General features: G+C 39.7%; 2 protein-coding genes across 3 annotated transcripts; both read right to left on the bottom strand.

The window, feature by feature from the left end:
• Nucleotides 1-3449: 3449 nt before the first annotated feature.
• LOC116263903 (mitochondrial outer membrane import complex protein METAXIN) lies at nucleotides 3450-9059 on the bottom strand. The gene is made up of 6 exons (XM_031643723.2): nucleotides 8539-9059; nucleotides 5339-5679; nucleotides 4646-4722; nucleotides 4472-4532; nucleotides 4073-4238; nucleotides 3450-3787 (listed from the first exon to the last, which is right to left on the bottom strand). The coding sequence occupies exons 1-6, from the start codon at nucleotides 8696-8698 to the stop codon at nucleotides 3603-3605; spliced, it is 990 nt and encodes a 329-aa protein (XP_031499583.1). The 5' UTR covers nucleotides 8699-9059; the 3' UTR covers nucleotides 3450-3602.
• A 1387-nt stretch (nucleotides 9060-10446) lies between these two features.
• On the bottom strand, nucleotides 10447-15711 carry LOC116265030 (protein ALTERED PHOSPHATE STARVATION RESPONSE 1-like). Of its 2 annotated transcripts, XM_031645545.2 has the most exons (6): nucleotides 15398-15711; nucleotides 14308-14397; nucleotides 12737-13919; nucleotides 12099-12310; nucleotides 11592-11815; nucleotides 10447-11378 (listed from the first exon to the last, which is right to left on the bottom strand). In XM_031645545.2, exons 3-6 carry the CDS (start codon nucleotides 13821-13823, stop codon nucleotides 10589-10591), a joined length of 2313 nt encoding a protein of 770 aa, XP_031501405.1. In that variant the 5' UTR covers nucleotides 13824-13919; nucleotides 14308-14397; nucleotides 15398-15711; the 3' UTR covers nucleotides 10447-10588. The 2 variants fall into 2 exon arrangements, with proteins under 2 accessions (XP_031501405.1, XP_031501406.1); XM_031645546.2 differs by lacking the exon at nucleotides 15398-15711 and having other exon boundaries at nucleotides 14308-15321.
• Nucleotides 15712-16042: the final 331 nt, after the last annotated feature.

The raw sequence follows: 16042 nt of genomic DNA, 5'->3' as shown, positions 1-16042 counted from the left end.
TTTCTCGACCCTTGGTATAGTTGGCCCGCAAAGCTTATTCGTGTTTACACTATGCAGAATACGCCTATGGAGACACTCCATGATACCAATCAAGAGGAGTGGTGACATTGGATCACCTTGTCTGAGGCCACGAGAGTTATGAAAGTATTGACTCACCACACATTGACTAAAATCGCAATTGAAACTATTGAGATGCATGTCATAATGCGTGCAATCCAAGTATCATGAAAGCCCAGCGAGAGAAGGGAGTTTCTAAGAAAATTCCAGTTCACTCGATCATAGGCCTTTGATAAGTCCAATTGGTAGCACACAGACAGGACATAATGGACAAACATGAAATTTACAACCTCGTGAGCCATGGCAACCTGATCATGTAATTTTCTGCCCTTGGTAAAGGCTCCTTGTGAATCTGCAATAATTCTGGCCAGAATAGGTCTCATACGGAAGCAAATGACTGGTGATGAATTTATAAAGAGAGTTACAGAGCGCAATCGGCCTGAAGTCTTGCGGCGAGCAAGTGCCTTGATGCTTAGGGATAAGCACTAGAATGGATCTGTTGATCTTCTTGACTAGTCGACCTGTTTCAAAGAATTCCTTAATCGCCCTGGTGACATCGTCTCGAACAATGTGCCAATAGCATTGGTAGAAGAAAGCCGAGAAGCCGTCAGGTCCTAGAACACTATCAGCCTTAGAACTAAAGACTGCATGTTTGATTTCTGAGTCTGAGATAAGAGCAAGGAGCTCTAAATTTTCTTCCCTAGAAACAATAGGACTAGGGCTTAAATGATCAAACATAGAACCAGTGGCAGCATCTTCACAAAGAAGCGCCTTAAAGAATTTGGTACATTCATCATTGATCTGGTCTTGAGCCTCAATGGTAAGGTCCCCCACAAATATAGTAGAAAGAGACTGCCTAGATTTTCTCTCTGATGCAACCTGTTGATAAAATTTTGTGTTACGATCGCCATTTTTCAGCCAATTAATTTTGGCTTTTTGGGCCCAAAGCAGCTCTTCTTCCTTTAAAGTAGCTTGCAACTCAAGTCTGATGCAATACTCAAGGCCAGATAAGGATAAGTCCCCACTATCCATTCTTGCTTGAACAACATTAAGCTCTTTATGAAGGGAGTCAATTTTTTGGGGAATATTCCCGTAATGCAGATTATTCCAAGCTTCCAAGCTGAAAGTTTGCTGCGAGTAACCTCAAGCTTGGATAGAACACGGATGAAGGCACACCCTAAGGCTTGATAGCTCCAACCTTCGCAAATGACTTCCACACACTCATCTCTCAAGCTCCAATTCTTAAGGAATTTAAACTTAAACTTAAACTAACCTCTTAAAGGATTCCTATAAGAGACTTTAACAGAGCGGAGCACCAGAATACTGTGGTCCGAAGCACACCTAGGTAATATTTGAAGACTATTCTGATCCCCAACTTGAAGCACCCAAGCGGCGTTGACCATTGCCCAGTCCAATTTCCACAAGATCGTAGCTGAGTTTCTCCTATTATTGCTCCAGGTGAAATGTCACTGGGGTCGTCAACAATGCTGAAATTATTGTCTGCTATGAACTTATTGAAGTCATTGCAAGAGGATGAATTATGGGCTCAACCACTTTTATCATTATTGTCTCTGACGGCATTAAAGTCCCCAATCACACCAACAGGGAGGACCAAGTTTTTGAAGAGTTGCTAAGAGTACAAAGAGCAGCTTGATGGGTGAATCGATGAGGGTGAAGGTAGCCTCCAAAGTAGCAAAAGTTGGGGACCCGTTACGCTTCTTGTCAATAAGACTGATCCAATCCCTGCAAAGAATAATGTCTACAACTCGATGGTTGTGGGGTTCCATCCTGCAATAACACGAGCCCGACCATCTGCTTGGTCATGGTTCGAAACAAAATTATACTTGCTATGTCTATTAAAGAAAGTAGCAATGTGATTACCAGAAAGCATAGAATCTAGTAAAAACACTATGTCAGGACTTTTCACATGTAAAGAATTATAAACCGCACGTTGGGCTTCCTTCCGGACCAGCCCTCTGATATTCCAATTCAAGATCTTCATAAAAGGAAGGGGCGAAAGGGTAGTACCTTCAATCAACAAGGCAGATGAGGATCAGCCAGGAGGGATTATGTTTCCTCCTTCAGCAGGGAAGGGGCAAGCTTGCTATCAGCACTCAACTCGCCAGGATCGACTTCCATAGTGAGGTCCTGGCTAGATGGAGTAGACAGAATGTTGCTTTGCACTTGCTTGTCTTTCACTGGAAGCAAGGAGGGGAAAGAAAAATATCTATGAGCAGGGCCCGATAGTCTCCTGGGTCGATTGGCCATAAAGGGGGCACCTGAAAGATGAGGGCCATCTGGGAATGGAGATCCTTCCCCTGAGAGTGGGACTTTTTCATATGCTTCGTGAGAGAGGCAAAAGATAGGGCATTCCCTGATCCACCACCCTTTGGGCTCCCTGCAATTTTCCATGAGAGTCCAGAGCGAGCTTGGTGAGCAATAATCTTAGGAGTGTGTTGTACATTAGAAGGAGCAAAGCGGTTAGTAGTATCCAAGGCCAGCTAAAGGTAATGGCCAAGTTGCTTACAGTATCATGAGCTGCACCTAAATAGCAACTAGCTTTGATTTCAGGTAAAATCTAATAACTTCAAGTAAGAACTCAGCAAAATTTTAGCCGTTCCATATCCAACGCATGCATTTTAACTAAGCAGAGGCCGGCTACTTGGCAACCATTGTCCAGAAGAGAGGGTTCATTTGCGAGTTTCAGTGTCTGTTACATGAAAAACAAAAACTACAATATATATATATAATGTATGTATATTGACGTTGCTCAGATCTAGTGGAGAAAAGGGGTCAGATTCGAACCAATTCTGTTATATCTGGACCAAAAAAGGCCCAATTGAGGATAACCAATCCAAGCCCAAGAATGCTGAGACATTACTGAATCTAGGACTTCCCTATAAAGTAATGGATGTGACATAAAATGGTAAAATATATGCACTTTGGATGTGCATTTGGATATAGGTTTGCACGAGGAGTAAACTGAATTAGAATTTAAATATTGGCCCATGTCAGAATTAGCTCTGACAAGTGAAACCCAACTCTGATTCGAATTGCATCCGAGGTCTTTCCCTCCGGAAGCACAGCGTATGATGTATTTGGATGTTTTGAATGGGAAAATGGATGTGTCTAATATCTGATTCAAACAGAAAATTTGCATAACCAAGGATCAAGCCAAGTTTAGCCCACGGCACAGGCCAAGCCATGAGCTACAAGGACAGGCAAGCTCAGAAAGATTCACAACCGAGTCCCCCATGGTTGAAGGATTCTCAAGTTGAGCGCTTGAAACTGGATCAAGACCCTACAAATCTGCCTGCCATGAAGCAGAGATTTAACTAATTTAGTGTCTAACCATGATTCCGGTCACAAGTATGAAATATGAAGACATGAAGGAAGATCACGACAAATGAATCTGTAATTCAACCAAAAATCCTGAACAGTAGCTACCTTACAATAATTTAAATATCTTTGATGAATTGACAGAGAACCAGACTCAATAATAAATTTGACGCTTGGAGGGGAGGGGAGAAGGCAACCACACCAGCCTAGTCCTCGTAATCAATGCCTTCATCATCATCAACCTCTATATCTGCTTCCTCCGAGCCACCCATAAGTGTCAAAAAAACAAGAACAGCGACAAGCTGCGTTAACAAGAAATACTTTGCTCTTCTGCGGAATGCCTTCTCTTCTTCTGTCTTTTCCTTCTTAGGCTTGCTCTTGGGTTTACTAGCTGAACATTAGTGTCATGATGAACATGTGGGTTAGCACTTCCATAAACATGGATGAACGTCCAAGAACACTAATGGGGAACTTGAGCATAGTCAGAAAATGAAAGTGGTACAGCACTTTCTACATTTGACAAAGAAAAGATTTAAGTGTCCAAAAAAAATCACGACCAAACAAAAAATTGCAGAGTTCATAGCTCAACCTTTTCACAAAAGGACACGAAACAATCACGACCAATAAATATATTCTCTAAATTACACTTCTAGCTGGACGGTTATCTCATACTTACTTCCGTATGGTGCAGATTTTCTGCTTGGCATTGATGATGTTGATGGTTCAAAAGGAGATCTGGGAACAGATGTTGAACTATCTTCCAAGAACTCTACCTTGAGGTTCTCTGAATATCTGACAAGATTTTCATGTCTTGTGAGCTGAGACCTCAATGTAGATGAATCCTAGGTTATTAGATGAAGTCATCAGTAAAAGAAGAATCTTTGGTTTGCAATATGCAAGAAGTTTCACAGAAGACAAAACAATAAAGTTGTGAAGAGTTACAAAATGCTTTAGAAAACAACAGAAATGCAAATCAGCATTACAAACACCAATACATAAATGACTACATTTCTCTTCTAGCATCAAGCGTACTGGTACACGTATTAGATACAGAATGTCCATATGGAGAACTCACAGATAGAGCATGAAGAACGAACAGCGTATGCCCAAGCATAGCAGCATCCAAACTTGTTGGCCTGAAAAACATAAAAGCAACTGAGGTAACTCAAACTTGTTTAGTCAAGTTTTAAAACCAGACTGGAATACATAGAGATTAGAGAATGAAACAAGAATGTAATTTTTAGTATACCTATCCTCAAAGAAAAAATTGTTCTCCCCTAGTTTTGCAGAGAGTGCCTCATATGCTTTTGTAGCCTTCCTGAAAATCTATGCAAAACAACTGTGTTAAACAATTGGTGCTAACATTGCTTGTTGGCTACTATTCGGATAATTTTGACCCATAAAGAGGAGCCAACCAGCTGGAAACAATAGTAGACCTGCAGACCACAGTGTGTGCAATCTTTTAGGGGCATTTTGATGATGCTTGCAAAATCCTTTGAGCACCTAGAAACAGTGAGATTCTGAAGGGAGTGATTGATTGAGAATAACACTTAGATAAAAACTCCAAATGTCATTTAGACCTCAATAAGAGAATGCAAGCTGAAGTATGCAGTTTCTATGTTTTCCGGCCAGGCAGCAATAACAAAGATGTTGGAGGGTATTTTCAGATGCACTTAGATAAACTCTCCCAGCAATTAAACTTCTCCAGTCAGGTACTAAATTAGGTGTTGAAAGACCAGTTTTAGCTTTCGTTTCAAAGAAAAATCAAGATAACAAATTACATTTAAAGAAATAAATGTTATTTAAACAAGAAATTGAGTATGATTTTTTCTATTACAAATTAAACAAAACAACTTTTTCTTCAGAGTAAGACAGTCTTACATGCTAAACTGTCTGAAGAGACGAAACATCAATCATCAATATGCGAGCTGAAATTGTATACCTCAGCCTCTCTTTCAGCAGTATTAGACATTGTGATCCCAAGCCTTTGCTTCGCAGCTTGAGTTTGCTTCCAGTGAAGAGCCTTCCCAATTATCCAAGGGAGATCAGAGTAATAGATTTGACGAACTGCACTACCACCAGAACCGATCCAGAGTTCATAAGCTAAAGCATCTGCAAGCCATGAATCAATCATTGCCTTCATTGCTAACCACTCAGGAATTGAGTGACTAAGAAGTTTTGAATCCATATCAAGGATTCCATCTTCTTTCAATCCTTCAATAGTTCCACCCTTTTCACTGTTGAATGCTACATAATCACCATATTCCACTGATGGTATGTCTTCTGCAGAGACAGAAGCGTATCACACACACATGACCAAAACATGGAGGCACCTCAATCAGGATGCAAATGTGCAAATTCATAAATAATAAGCATGAGATAGAGAAGCATCATCATTATCAAGAAGCGGCATAGCTTGCATCAATTACCTAATTTCACGCCAAACACATACCAGTACATGCACTAAAAAAAAAAAAAAAAAAAAAAACGAAATGACAAAATCATAGAGCTCAAAATTAGTGCATCACGACTACAATTACCATTAGAGAACAAGATATTTAACACATCTTGAAAATCCCATAAACGCCTTTGCTTAAGTTCTTCACTTGAATATCAAAATATGCATGCATAAGCAGCTTGAAATACTCAATTTACTCATGAGTAATCTTGCAACCAAAAGATTAAAAAAAAAATGAATGACTGAAAAACTATAACCGAGGATGTTTAGTGAATATATGTCAAAAAATAGTACCTAGATTGCCATTTATAAAGGTAAAGCTTGACAAGATAGGTGAAGAAATAACACAAAAAGAGATAAGAATAAGTGGACCAGATCCAAAGAAAATGATGATAGAGGCAGCAAGATGACAAAAAAGTGGACCAATAAAAGATCAAGTTTTGTCCATGAAAAGCAAGAACAAAATGGAAAATCTCCAAATGCTATTCACATAATATACAGACTAAACAAGAACTTAACTGCCTCCCTCCTCAAATCTCAGTTTAAAAAAATCATGGAAGATGTGAAAAACAAAGATAATGAGGCAATATAAGAACCAGACTTTGTATTGGAACACATTTAAGAATAACTCATGAGTTAATGATTTAGAAAACAATAAAACATATAAACATGTCCGGATTCTAGTGCATGCATGTGGATGTGTATGGCTCTCACAAGCTGTTCTCTTGGCAAGTCACAGAGGACCGCCTGCACTTCTCTTGCTATGTCTTATAAACTCTTATCTAACTCGTGGAACATGTAAGGCCACAGAAAACACCTCAAATCCACGTGGTAGTGTAAAAAAGGCAGCAAAGGCAAAAGATAACTGCATAAGCTGATACCAACTACATCATGAATGTATCTACTTCGCATCGATGACATTGACTAAGACATCTAAAAATCAAACTCTGTTGCTGAGAAAGATTGTTCAAACATTAAAAGAAAGAAGGATGACTTTTGAAAATGACAAATAGGCCTTCTGAAATAGTTGACGATATTTTTGCGAACTTTTGACAGCTACATTATGTTACTTACATACAGGTGAAGATATGGAGAGGAAACCATTTTTGTGATGTTTCCAATATGATTTCTATATGAAGGTTACAGAACAATAATCAACACAGAGTATCCCTGTCAGACAGCAGCTAAAATAAGGGATAAGAGCCCTAGCATGATGCCTCTCCACCAGCCTAATACCTGCTAGGATAATGCCTTCTGATCTCATCAAAAGTCAACAAAAAGTGAAGCAAATGAGAAAACAAGGAGAAGCAACAGCTAGAATGAGAACTCGTCAAGTCCAATAGAAACAGAAACTGGGAAGAAGCCAATGACAAAGAAGCACCAATGAAGCATTTATGGAGGACGCTTCCTCAAACTGTATCATTTGCAGATATTGCACACCATATAAAATTTGCCAAGAATGAGGCCAACTGCAGCTTCCAGAGTGGCCCAAGCACGGCGATGTGCCCTTTCAAAGCACATTTCCTCAAGATGGTAAAGCTCTTTCAATAAGTCTCCCTTGCATTTTCAATAAAATTCCTTTTTCAACTTAGAAAAGTATTATTTGGGTGTATTTTAACCATATCTATTCTATGACTATATTATGGCACCAGAGCAGAGGCACATGTGGGCTGATATAGGCAATCCACACCAGACCACATAAATTGCTTATTTATGCATTAGCACCTCATATAGATTTACTTATTTACACAATGGATGCCCCTTAAAAGTTTCAATTGAATTATTAGTTCTCCTTAGAAAGAAATTTTCTGGCTTCATCACTGGAGCCACAGTATTATGATATTATCAGATGTTTCACAAACATCAACTAAAAGGGAAACGTGATAATGTTAACTAAATAACACATTTCCAGTAAGATAATATTGGTAGATCACAATATATGGCTTCTTTCTTTATCAGCAACGGAATATATATTTTTACTATATTCGAGTTCATTATCTTCTCAGCCCTTTATGGCCTTATAAAGAAAATTAACAAGAGAAATGCTCCAAACTCCAAGAGATAACAGATAAAAGTGTAGAACTCACTAGAAAGCTCCTCCTCCAGCCATGCAACAATTCTGTTGCCCAGAACAGAAAAATAGAAAATATAGAACAGAAAGGATTTCTAAGAAATACTATTGTCCAGCGCTTGGCAAATTGTGATGCTATTAGGACAAACGCGCCCCCTCCCCCAAAAAAAAAAAAAAATCAATGAAAATAGAGCACCAAATTGAAAACTCGGCCGACCACCAATATGAAGATGTAACAGGCAACCAACAAATCCCTTCTCCTCCTCAACCTCACTTCCCTGTCTCCTCATTATTCCACAGACCCCACAACCCAACATAAATAAATTTGGCAATATAAATCAAGCTAAAATCGACATACATAAATACTACCATGATCAAGCTAAAACTGAAAGCTGACAAGCAGTATTACAAACCGAGAACTACTTTTGAGATTCCTAGACACAAATTACACGCAATCTCGATATTCCCCTGGACATAAATTATATGTGATCACATGGTAAATTCAGAGTTTCAGATGTAACATCGTACAAAAAATTTAAAATGGACAACATCTAACTAAGCAAGAAAATACCGCTCATATATTCTTTTGTTCACATGAAGGGTACCGACTAACCTGAATCCGGTTTTGAAGTATCGAAACAAACTTCGAATGGCATGCCGGAGAATTTGAGGTAAATATAGACAGGCAAGCAAGACGGGCATCCCGTTGGGAGTCCAAAACATGGTTTTCTGGCCACGAGAACGAGATTCTCAGACTGCCCACGATCGCCCATACTTCAATGCGCTCAGAAAGATAGGAAGAAGAACTTTGGAGGGGATTTAGCTAAAAAATGCAAATGGGTAGGAGGACAGAGAAACCATTAGACGATGAACACTGGGGTTTGGAGTGGAAAACGGAGAAAATCTAAGAAAACTGGAGGGAAAGCGTGGTTAGGAAGACATGTACAAGCTTCTCCACAGCCATGAGAGTGGTGTTTGAGAGGTTGAAGAAGGGTTCTGCCAAGTCCCTGAAAATTGAAACGACTTCTAGGGCTGCCACCGGGTCCGGCCCAAGTCCAGATCCTGATCCGGATCAATTTCGGGCATTTTACTGAATGCTTCGGTCATCGGTCGCAAATTCCGCCGGCGGCTGCTCATCAGGCTTGCTACTTCTCTCAGGAGATATTCAAATGTCGGTCAATTGTAAAATCATGACAAACTTTAAATATGCAGATTCTGAAAAAGCTGTTGCATATATCGTGAAAATTAGGATGCTAAAAACAATTCCAAGTTTTTTCTCAATTTAGATTTCGTATTCATATTTATCGTACTTTTCCTTTTACTGCATGCCAATATATTTATATTAAATATTAAAAGTAAAGCAATATTTCCCCACCAATCATTTCTTTTTACTGTTCTTTGAGAGTGGAAGTCTTAAAGTTTCAGGATATCGAAATTCTAAGTTCTAATACTGGATATTTTCTCATGCCATATGAGTTTCTATTTTTACTTGGATGATAGGACAAACCATATAAATAGGGAATAAATGGGTCACGAAGATTTGATTAATGACTTTAACTCAAATCCATCTAGTCAGATCTGAAAAGGCAAAAAGAATCTGAACTACCATTGGACTTAGATTCGATATATGATCTAAGTACTTGAAACCAAATTTGAGCTTGAAATCCAATAGGATCTAATTCAACTTATATAAAAGTCATATCTTACCCCATCAATTCCACCTTTGGTTTCAAAATTTCAAGTCCAAATTCAAATTCAAGGCTGACTCTGACGAAGAAAGATCCAATTAAAATGGAACTAGCAAAATTTGTATTTTTTTTCCTATACGCAAGTGATATGCTCCTTTGAATGTTATGTTGAAACAAAGAACAGTACATAAGGGTTATAGTTTAGCAGATGAGGCGACACTTGTGCTCTGCCCGCCCATAAGAGAGACAAGCATCAAAGTCTGCCCCCTTTTGTTGGCTGAAGGGCCTTACTAGGGGCGGAGCCAAGATTGGACCCGCTTGGGCTCTCACCCCACCTCAAAAAAAAAAAAAATCTTTTAAATTTACAAGTAAATTTTAGAATATTTTACTTGTTTTATATAAAATTTTTGAAAAAAGCTATTTCAATCCTAGTCAAAATTTTAAAACTTTAATTTGGCTATATATATATATATGAGAGGTAAGTTTAATTGGGTCAATTGCGAAAGGAATTTCAAAGCCTTTGGTTAACAGATGACCGATTTCCAGCACGAAGTGCATATTACTGAAAGCATGCTTGCACTATTTTTATGGTGCAAATTGTTAAATTGTGGATATTTTAGAATGAAAACTTAACAACAAAAACACGCTCAGGTTTTTCCAATAATATAAAACTCACTCAGATTTTGAAAGTTTCCAATCACCACCTAATATTTTCGATGTATTTCAAGCGATTATTTTAACCACCGTCGAGTTAAATTTACCATGGTTGAACTGAACACAAGTTATTAAAGATGCAATGGTGGGATGTCATAACAAGCTTGAAGGCTACTTTGAAATTTGAAGGAAAAAATAAATGGAATAACGCTAATTGCTTTTTATACATAGTGATTAATGACCATTGAAGGACGGCTAAACGAGAAGGGATTTTTTCACCCGTTCTGTAAAGTTACAGGCACCGTTCTGCAAATCGCAGACCTATGACTGACCGTTAGATCTTCCACCCGCCATCTGCCTCATCTTCTCGCACACCTTCTCGAGCTCGCCGTATCCTTCGGCAGACTTAGCGGCGAACTCTGAAACGGCGTCGACCACCGATGTCAATCCGGTGCAAACAACACTGACGGCCGTTTCCGCCGATCGTTCGGTTAAGTCCCTTTGCGTTGCCTTCTCGTCCTCCAACTGCTTTTGAAAAGTCTCAATAGCCAGCTCCTGCTCTGCTGCGGCACCGCCGGATTCCGGCAATGCGCCGGATTCGATCTGATCGAGCAAGAGGTTGGTCATTTGCAGTTTGGCCTCCAGGTTCCTGACAACTTGATCGGACCTCCGTCTTTGCTTCAAATCCTCACATTGTTGGTCGTAGAGATCTCGGACGTTCACCGAGAAATTTCTCAGCTGGCTGACAGCCGGAGCTTCTGATAACTCATCAAACATGGCAGCCCAACGAGCCGTAATCGTGACGATTGGTGGTGCACCGAGGCGGTGCGGCGAGTTGGGCAGCGTGAACGAGCTTTCTGATTGGAGGCGTAGGCAGTTGAGTACCCAGCCAAGGAGGGAACGGACGTAAGCACGTTGAGCCTCTGCCCAGTTGCTGAAGGTGGTCTGCCAATTCACGAGCTCCGCCTCGAGCTTTGAAGTGGCCCGCTGATGAGATTCAGGCGAGACACCTGCAGGAACCCAAGGGAGTAGAGTGTGCTGGCTGGCTTCTAGCATGATCTGCTTCTGAGCTTGGTGACACTCTGCCATTCCTCTCCACATCCTTGCCAACCTATTTGAAAAGAAGAAAAAGAACAATGAAGACGAGAACTCTTGAATTTAGATACTTCAACATTCAAGGAGCATAAAAAATTCTGTATATCCATATGGTGGGCAACTTGATGAAGAATGCGCACGCTTATTCCTTTTCTCCAGTTATAGACTCTCTGAGTCTCTGTCATGGAATAAAATGTTCAATTTACTAACTTCTAAATGATCACCATACCCGTGAATCAGCTCCATTAGCTGTGGCTGAAGTTCTTCGTCCCTCAAAGTCTCAATCCTCCTTGAGATAGACTCAACTGACTGTAAAGAAACTTTTATACGGTTGCGGAGATCTCTGATTGAAAGTCTGGTTTTATCAACTAAGAAGGGGTCCTCTCCCTTCCTGTCATGTTCTTTCATTTGCTTACGCTTTTTTTCGTATGTTATGCGAATTCGCTCCCCAGCCTGTTGCAGACAGCAAAACAGATATGGACAATTAACTACATTGGCGGAATATACTGTATACCAAAATCAATTGATATGCCAAATTTAAGACATTTAGAGCGCCTCAATTTTTCCAGTTTCCTGAATGTCTAGTTTTACCAGATTCGTCATGCTTTTGTTACAACTTTCCTTTGTGCTCCTTGCTTCAGACACATAGGTCTGGTACATAAACAGTGCACCTAATTTGCGTTTACATTATAAAAGGCTGTTTGACAGAAACTAAGAGGGGAAAAATAAGGAGTACCTTGACTTCTTCATAGAGCTTTTTCTCCCATGCGTACAGTCTATCCAATGTTGACCTGTGGCTTCCAGAAAGCATACAAGGATCCTCAGAAAAGTCACTAATTGTATCACAATCATCGTCCCTGGAACTTGAAGAAGCTTGGAAAGTTCTTGAAGATGATGAACGAGAAGATGCAGAACGAATCAAGGCAATTGGATTCAGAATTTTAACACCTGAAGAAAATCAAAATGGTTCAGAGTTTGCACCATCGTGCCAAAGAACTTCAGAGTTCAGTATTTTTAAGGTAAGCTATTAAGGCAAACTAAGTCTTCCACACTCGCTAAAGAAAGAAACTCATATTCAACATCTTAAGAACACCAAGGTTCCAACGTTAGTTCATGGTAGGTTTATCACTCATCAAAGAAAGAAGAGAAATAGTTTAGTCCAAAACAATGAGAGGCTAAAATTTATGCTCAAAATCTGTATATGATGATGTCTCAAAGCTTGCAATTCGGTTAGGATTATCCATTGCCAATGAGAATTACGCCAACACGGCTAAGTGCATGGTACTTCCAAGATGATTCACATCAGTGGTATTTGCAAATGAAACTAGCAGATATCAGGCTAGCTGTTTCAAAATTGCTGATTTGCATACTAACCTGTTAGCTCAGTTGCAGCGAAGTGTTGCACTTTACTTGCTTCCAACATCGTAGCTACCTCATTAGCACAGTCACATGCCATGATGAATTGATTTTCCATGTTCTTAATGACTTCAAAGAAGTTTGCTGGGCCTTGGTCAAAGAATACCACAGCTTCTGTTTTGTTAGCAGGAGCCTCTGCACTTGTCACGCCCTGCTTTGCCGACTTTCGTAATTCTGATACTTCAACGCTGTTAGCAGGGTGAGCACTAAGTTCCATCTTGCCATGACCAAATTCGATCACAATGTCAGACAGGGAATCTGAGATTTCTTCAGAAGATTTGGTTGATGATGGCTTCGCATTTTCTGCCTCGCAGGTTTCATCTGGAAGTGTTGGTTCACTACTTGCTGCATCCTCTTCCACCTTCTCCTCCTGCATCTCGTCTTTCTTAGCATCGTCAACTGCATCTTCTAAATCAGGAATCCCTTCTTCTTCACGAACCTTGTCTATCCCTCTGATCTCATCCTCAGTCATTCCACAGAAGCTGTTATTTGGGGGATACATCTGGGAATCCAAAGATGAAAAGGGATTCCAGAAAAAGTCCCATTGAGAAGACCGAGGTGGAGATAATGGAGGCGGGCTTCGTTTGTTGTACGGTGCACCAAAAAACGATGAATAAAGAGGATATTGTGCACTGAAGAAACCATCGCCTCCATTCCGGTAATAAGATGGAGAATAAGATTCAACCCTCAAGATCTCTGGAGATTGAGGTCTTTCCTCTATTGGAACTGATGGATTTGCACCTGCCCTCAAATAATTTGTAACAGTTTCACGTTTGATGGGACTCGGTGATAAGGATTGTGAATCAAGTGTGATAGTTTCAGGCTTAGATTTTGTTGGTGTAAATTCAAAGATGAACCCGTGATTCTCTTCCCCAGCAGCAAACTCTCGAAGAGCAGCTGAAACCCGTTTCAGAGCTTGGATATAGGCTACATGGCCTGTGGCAAATAGAATCCTCTGTTGAATGGCCTGCTTGACAAATTTCTTTCTTTCGCTGCAGATTTTGACAACCTCTTCATCATCCAACTTAGAATTTGAGCATCCCATCCTTATTTCCTCTATGAATTTGCCAAACTGGAATCGAAACCAGATTCCTCTATATGAAAGAGATGCCACCGCCTGTAACTCATATGGTTCTCTCAGCTGCTCATTTGGAAGATTGGATTTGTAAGCTATATGATTGGTTTCTTCAATAATAAAATCATGTTCTAAAATAATCAAAAGTAAGCTCTTTCGACGAAATGACAAGGAACTTCTAGGAAGTTGATACTTCTTATCTAAGTATCAAAGCCATAAATATAAGCCAAAATAAGAACCTTAACTTCAACTGTATGAAGATCTAGACATTTTACAATACATTTTAAGATATACGAAGGTTGCCTTCCAAAGAAACAAACAGGCACAAGAAGGACAATGAAGCAAAGTACAGAATCTCGAGTTTCAAACCGAGATTGCTTGTGAACAATTTCCTTGTTACCTATGGGACGTATAGAGAAGGCTCTGATATGCACTTGTAGAAGAAAACATTTACCTTAAAACTAAAGGCAGCTGGAAAACCTCTTTGTCTGCAATCTTCTTAAACGAACATAAAAATCAAAGCATCAACGCGAACTGGCAACACCTACAGAAAATTTGGAACCAATTCAGTAAAAAGAAATTTAAGGAAAAAAGCCCAAGTTGGGTATAGTTTTTTCTTTCTAGAAAATGTTAAGTGGCTTGGCTAGAAAGGCATCCGACTCTATAATTTAGAAGATTCGACAAAACAATAATTTGAAAATCATCATCTGGTAGATAATCAGATTATCACCAACACACGTATCCTCATCATTTGCAAAATAACAACCGGTTTACTTTACCAAAAAACCTTTCCATATAACCAGGATGAGAAAATGCATAGTTATCTTGTAAACTCCCCCCAAAAGGGGAAATGTGGGCCCTTTTAAAACCAGAGCTAAAGTAATAGCGGAAACCAATACTTCATCGGCTAGCAGAAAAAACAGAAGAACAGGATAGTGCGATTCAGTGAATGAAATGATTGAGTAAACCGGTCAATGAGATCTTCAGTAAAACTTTGAAATATTCCATCGCAGGCGAAGGGGAAAAAGCAACAGGTGTTTTTTTTTTCTGGGGAAGGGAGATAAAGCCTTTTCCGTAGCATACTACTGCTTTTCCGAGCACGATTTGCGTTCAAACTTCAAAATTCAAAGCTGCAGCACTCAAAAGTTAGAAAACTCATTGATGGCAGGAATCTTAGCAACCAATAAACGGAAAAATGATCCTCAATAACCGCGGCATTGAACCGAAAGACGGAAAAAATGCAAACAAAAAAGACGTGCGAGAGAGAGAAATGCAGAGGTACAAAAACACCATTTTGATCAAACGTTTATAGAATACCAAACAGAAGGAAGATTAACACCACGCGTAGCTGCATAAGAAGTTCTAAATTTCAAAAACGAAGCTCAGGAAGAAAGGATTTTCTCCAAAAAAAAATGTTATACCTCCGCAAGAAATGGGAAACTAAACAGTAAACACAAAGATGATTAAGGCCAGGCGCTGCGCGTGCATAAATTTCTAATATTCAAAAAAAGAAGCGTTTTCACAGAAAAAGAAAATGTCCATACCTTTCACAAGAAACTTGTTGCAGGCCTCATTACTGTTTCCGTGTGTGCATCTGTGTATCAGAGGGGGAGACGGAGAGAGAGGCGCAACGGTCAACTGACGAAGGCCGTGGAGCTATGTGGTAGCAGCATCAGGTGGAGAGAGAGAGAGAGAGAGAGAGAGAGAGAGAGATGAAAGCAAATATAATACTCAGTATAAGATGGCAGGGAGGAAGAAGGAACGAATGGGACGTATCACTTGCTACTTCGCTGTTATTAACTCATTCCTTCATATTCAAAAGCCAAAGACGGGAAAGGGAAAAAGAAGGAAATTTTACAGATTTTTCTTTTTTTTTTAAGAAACAACCGCAGAAAAGAAGCGATCCGCCAACAGGCAGAGAGAGAGAGAGAGTGCCTGCAGTAAAGAAAAGATCTTCCCCATATTAAGTCCCGTGATTCTTTCAAATGTCGAAATTGCCGTTGAAATTTCAAACCGACCAGACTACCCTTACTCCCCACATCTCTCACACCAGGAGATACTGCACTACATACACGGCAACCTCCAGTTAAAACGAGCCAGAAATTAACAAATAAAATGGTACTTCCTTCTTTTGTTTTTTGTTTTAAACCTTTTCACTAATTTGAATGTTGGAATTTTGTGTCAGCTGT

Source organism: Nymphaea colorata, chromosome 11, assembly GCF_008831285.2.
Source record: "Nymphaea colorata isolate Beijing-Zhang1983 chromosome 11, ASM883128v2, whole genome shotgun sequence".
NCBI lineage: Eukaryota > Viridiplantae > Streptophyta > Magnoliopsida > Nymphaeales > Nymphaeaceae > Nymphaea > Nymphaea colorata.
Note: the sequence above shows the minus strand (reverse complement) of the source record. Positions and strands in the feature narration are given on the sequence as shown.

Excerpts from the sequence above, each read along its gene's own strand:
- LOC116263903 (XM_031643723.2), bottom strand. The coding sequence starts at position 8,698 with ATGGGCGATCGTGGGCAGTCTGAGAATCTCGTTCTCGTGGCCAGAAAA. Across the intron at positions 4,723-5,338 it reads CTGCTGAAAGAGAGGCTGAG|ATTTTCAGGAAGGCTACAAA; the intron begins GTATACAATTTC and ends TGTTTTGCATAG. Across the intron at positions 4,239-4,471 it reads TCGTTCTTCATGCTCTATCT|GATTCATCTACATTGAGGTC; the intron begins GTGAGTTCTCCA and ends CTAATAACCTAG.
- LOC116265030 (XM_031645545.2), bottom strand. The coding sequence starts at position 13,823 with ATGGGATGCTCAAATTCTAAGTTGGATGATGAAGAGGTTGTCAAAATC. Across the intron at positions 12,311-12,736 it reads CGCTGCAACTGAGCTAACAG|GTGTTAAAATTCTGAATCCA; the intron begins GTTAGTATGCAA and ends GATTTTCTTCAG. Across the intron at positions 11,379-11,591 it reads CTAATGGAGCTGATTCACGG|GTTGGCAAGGATGTGGAGAG; the intron begins GTATGGTGATCA and ends CTTTTCAAATAG.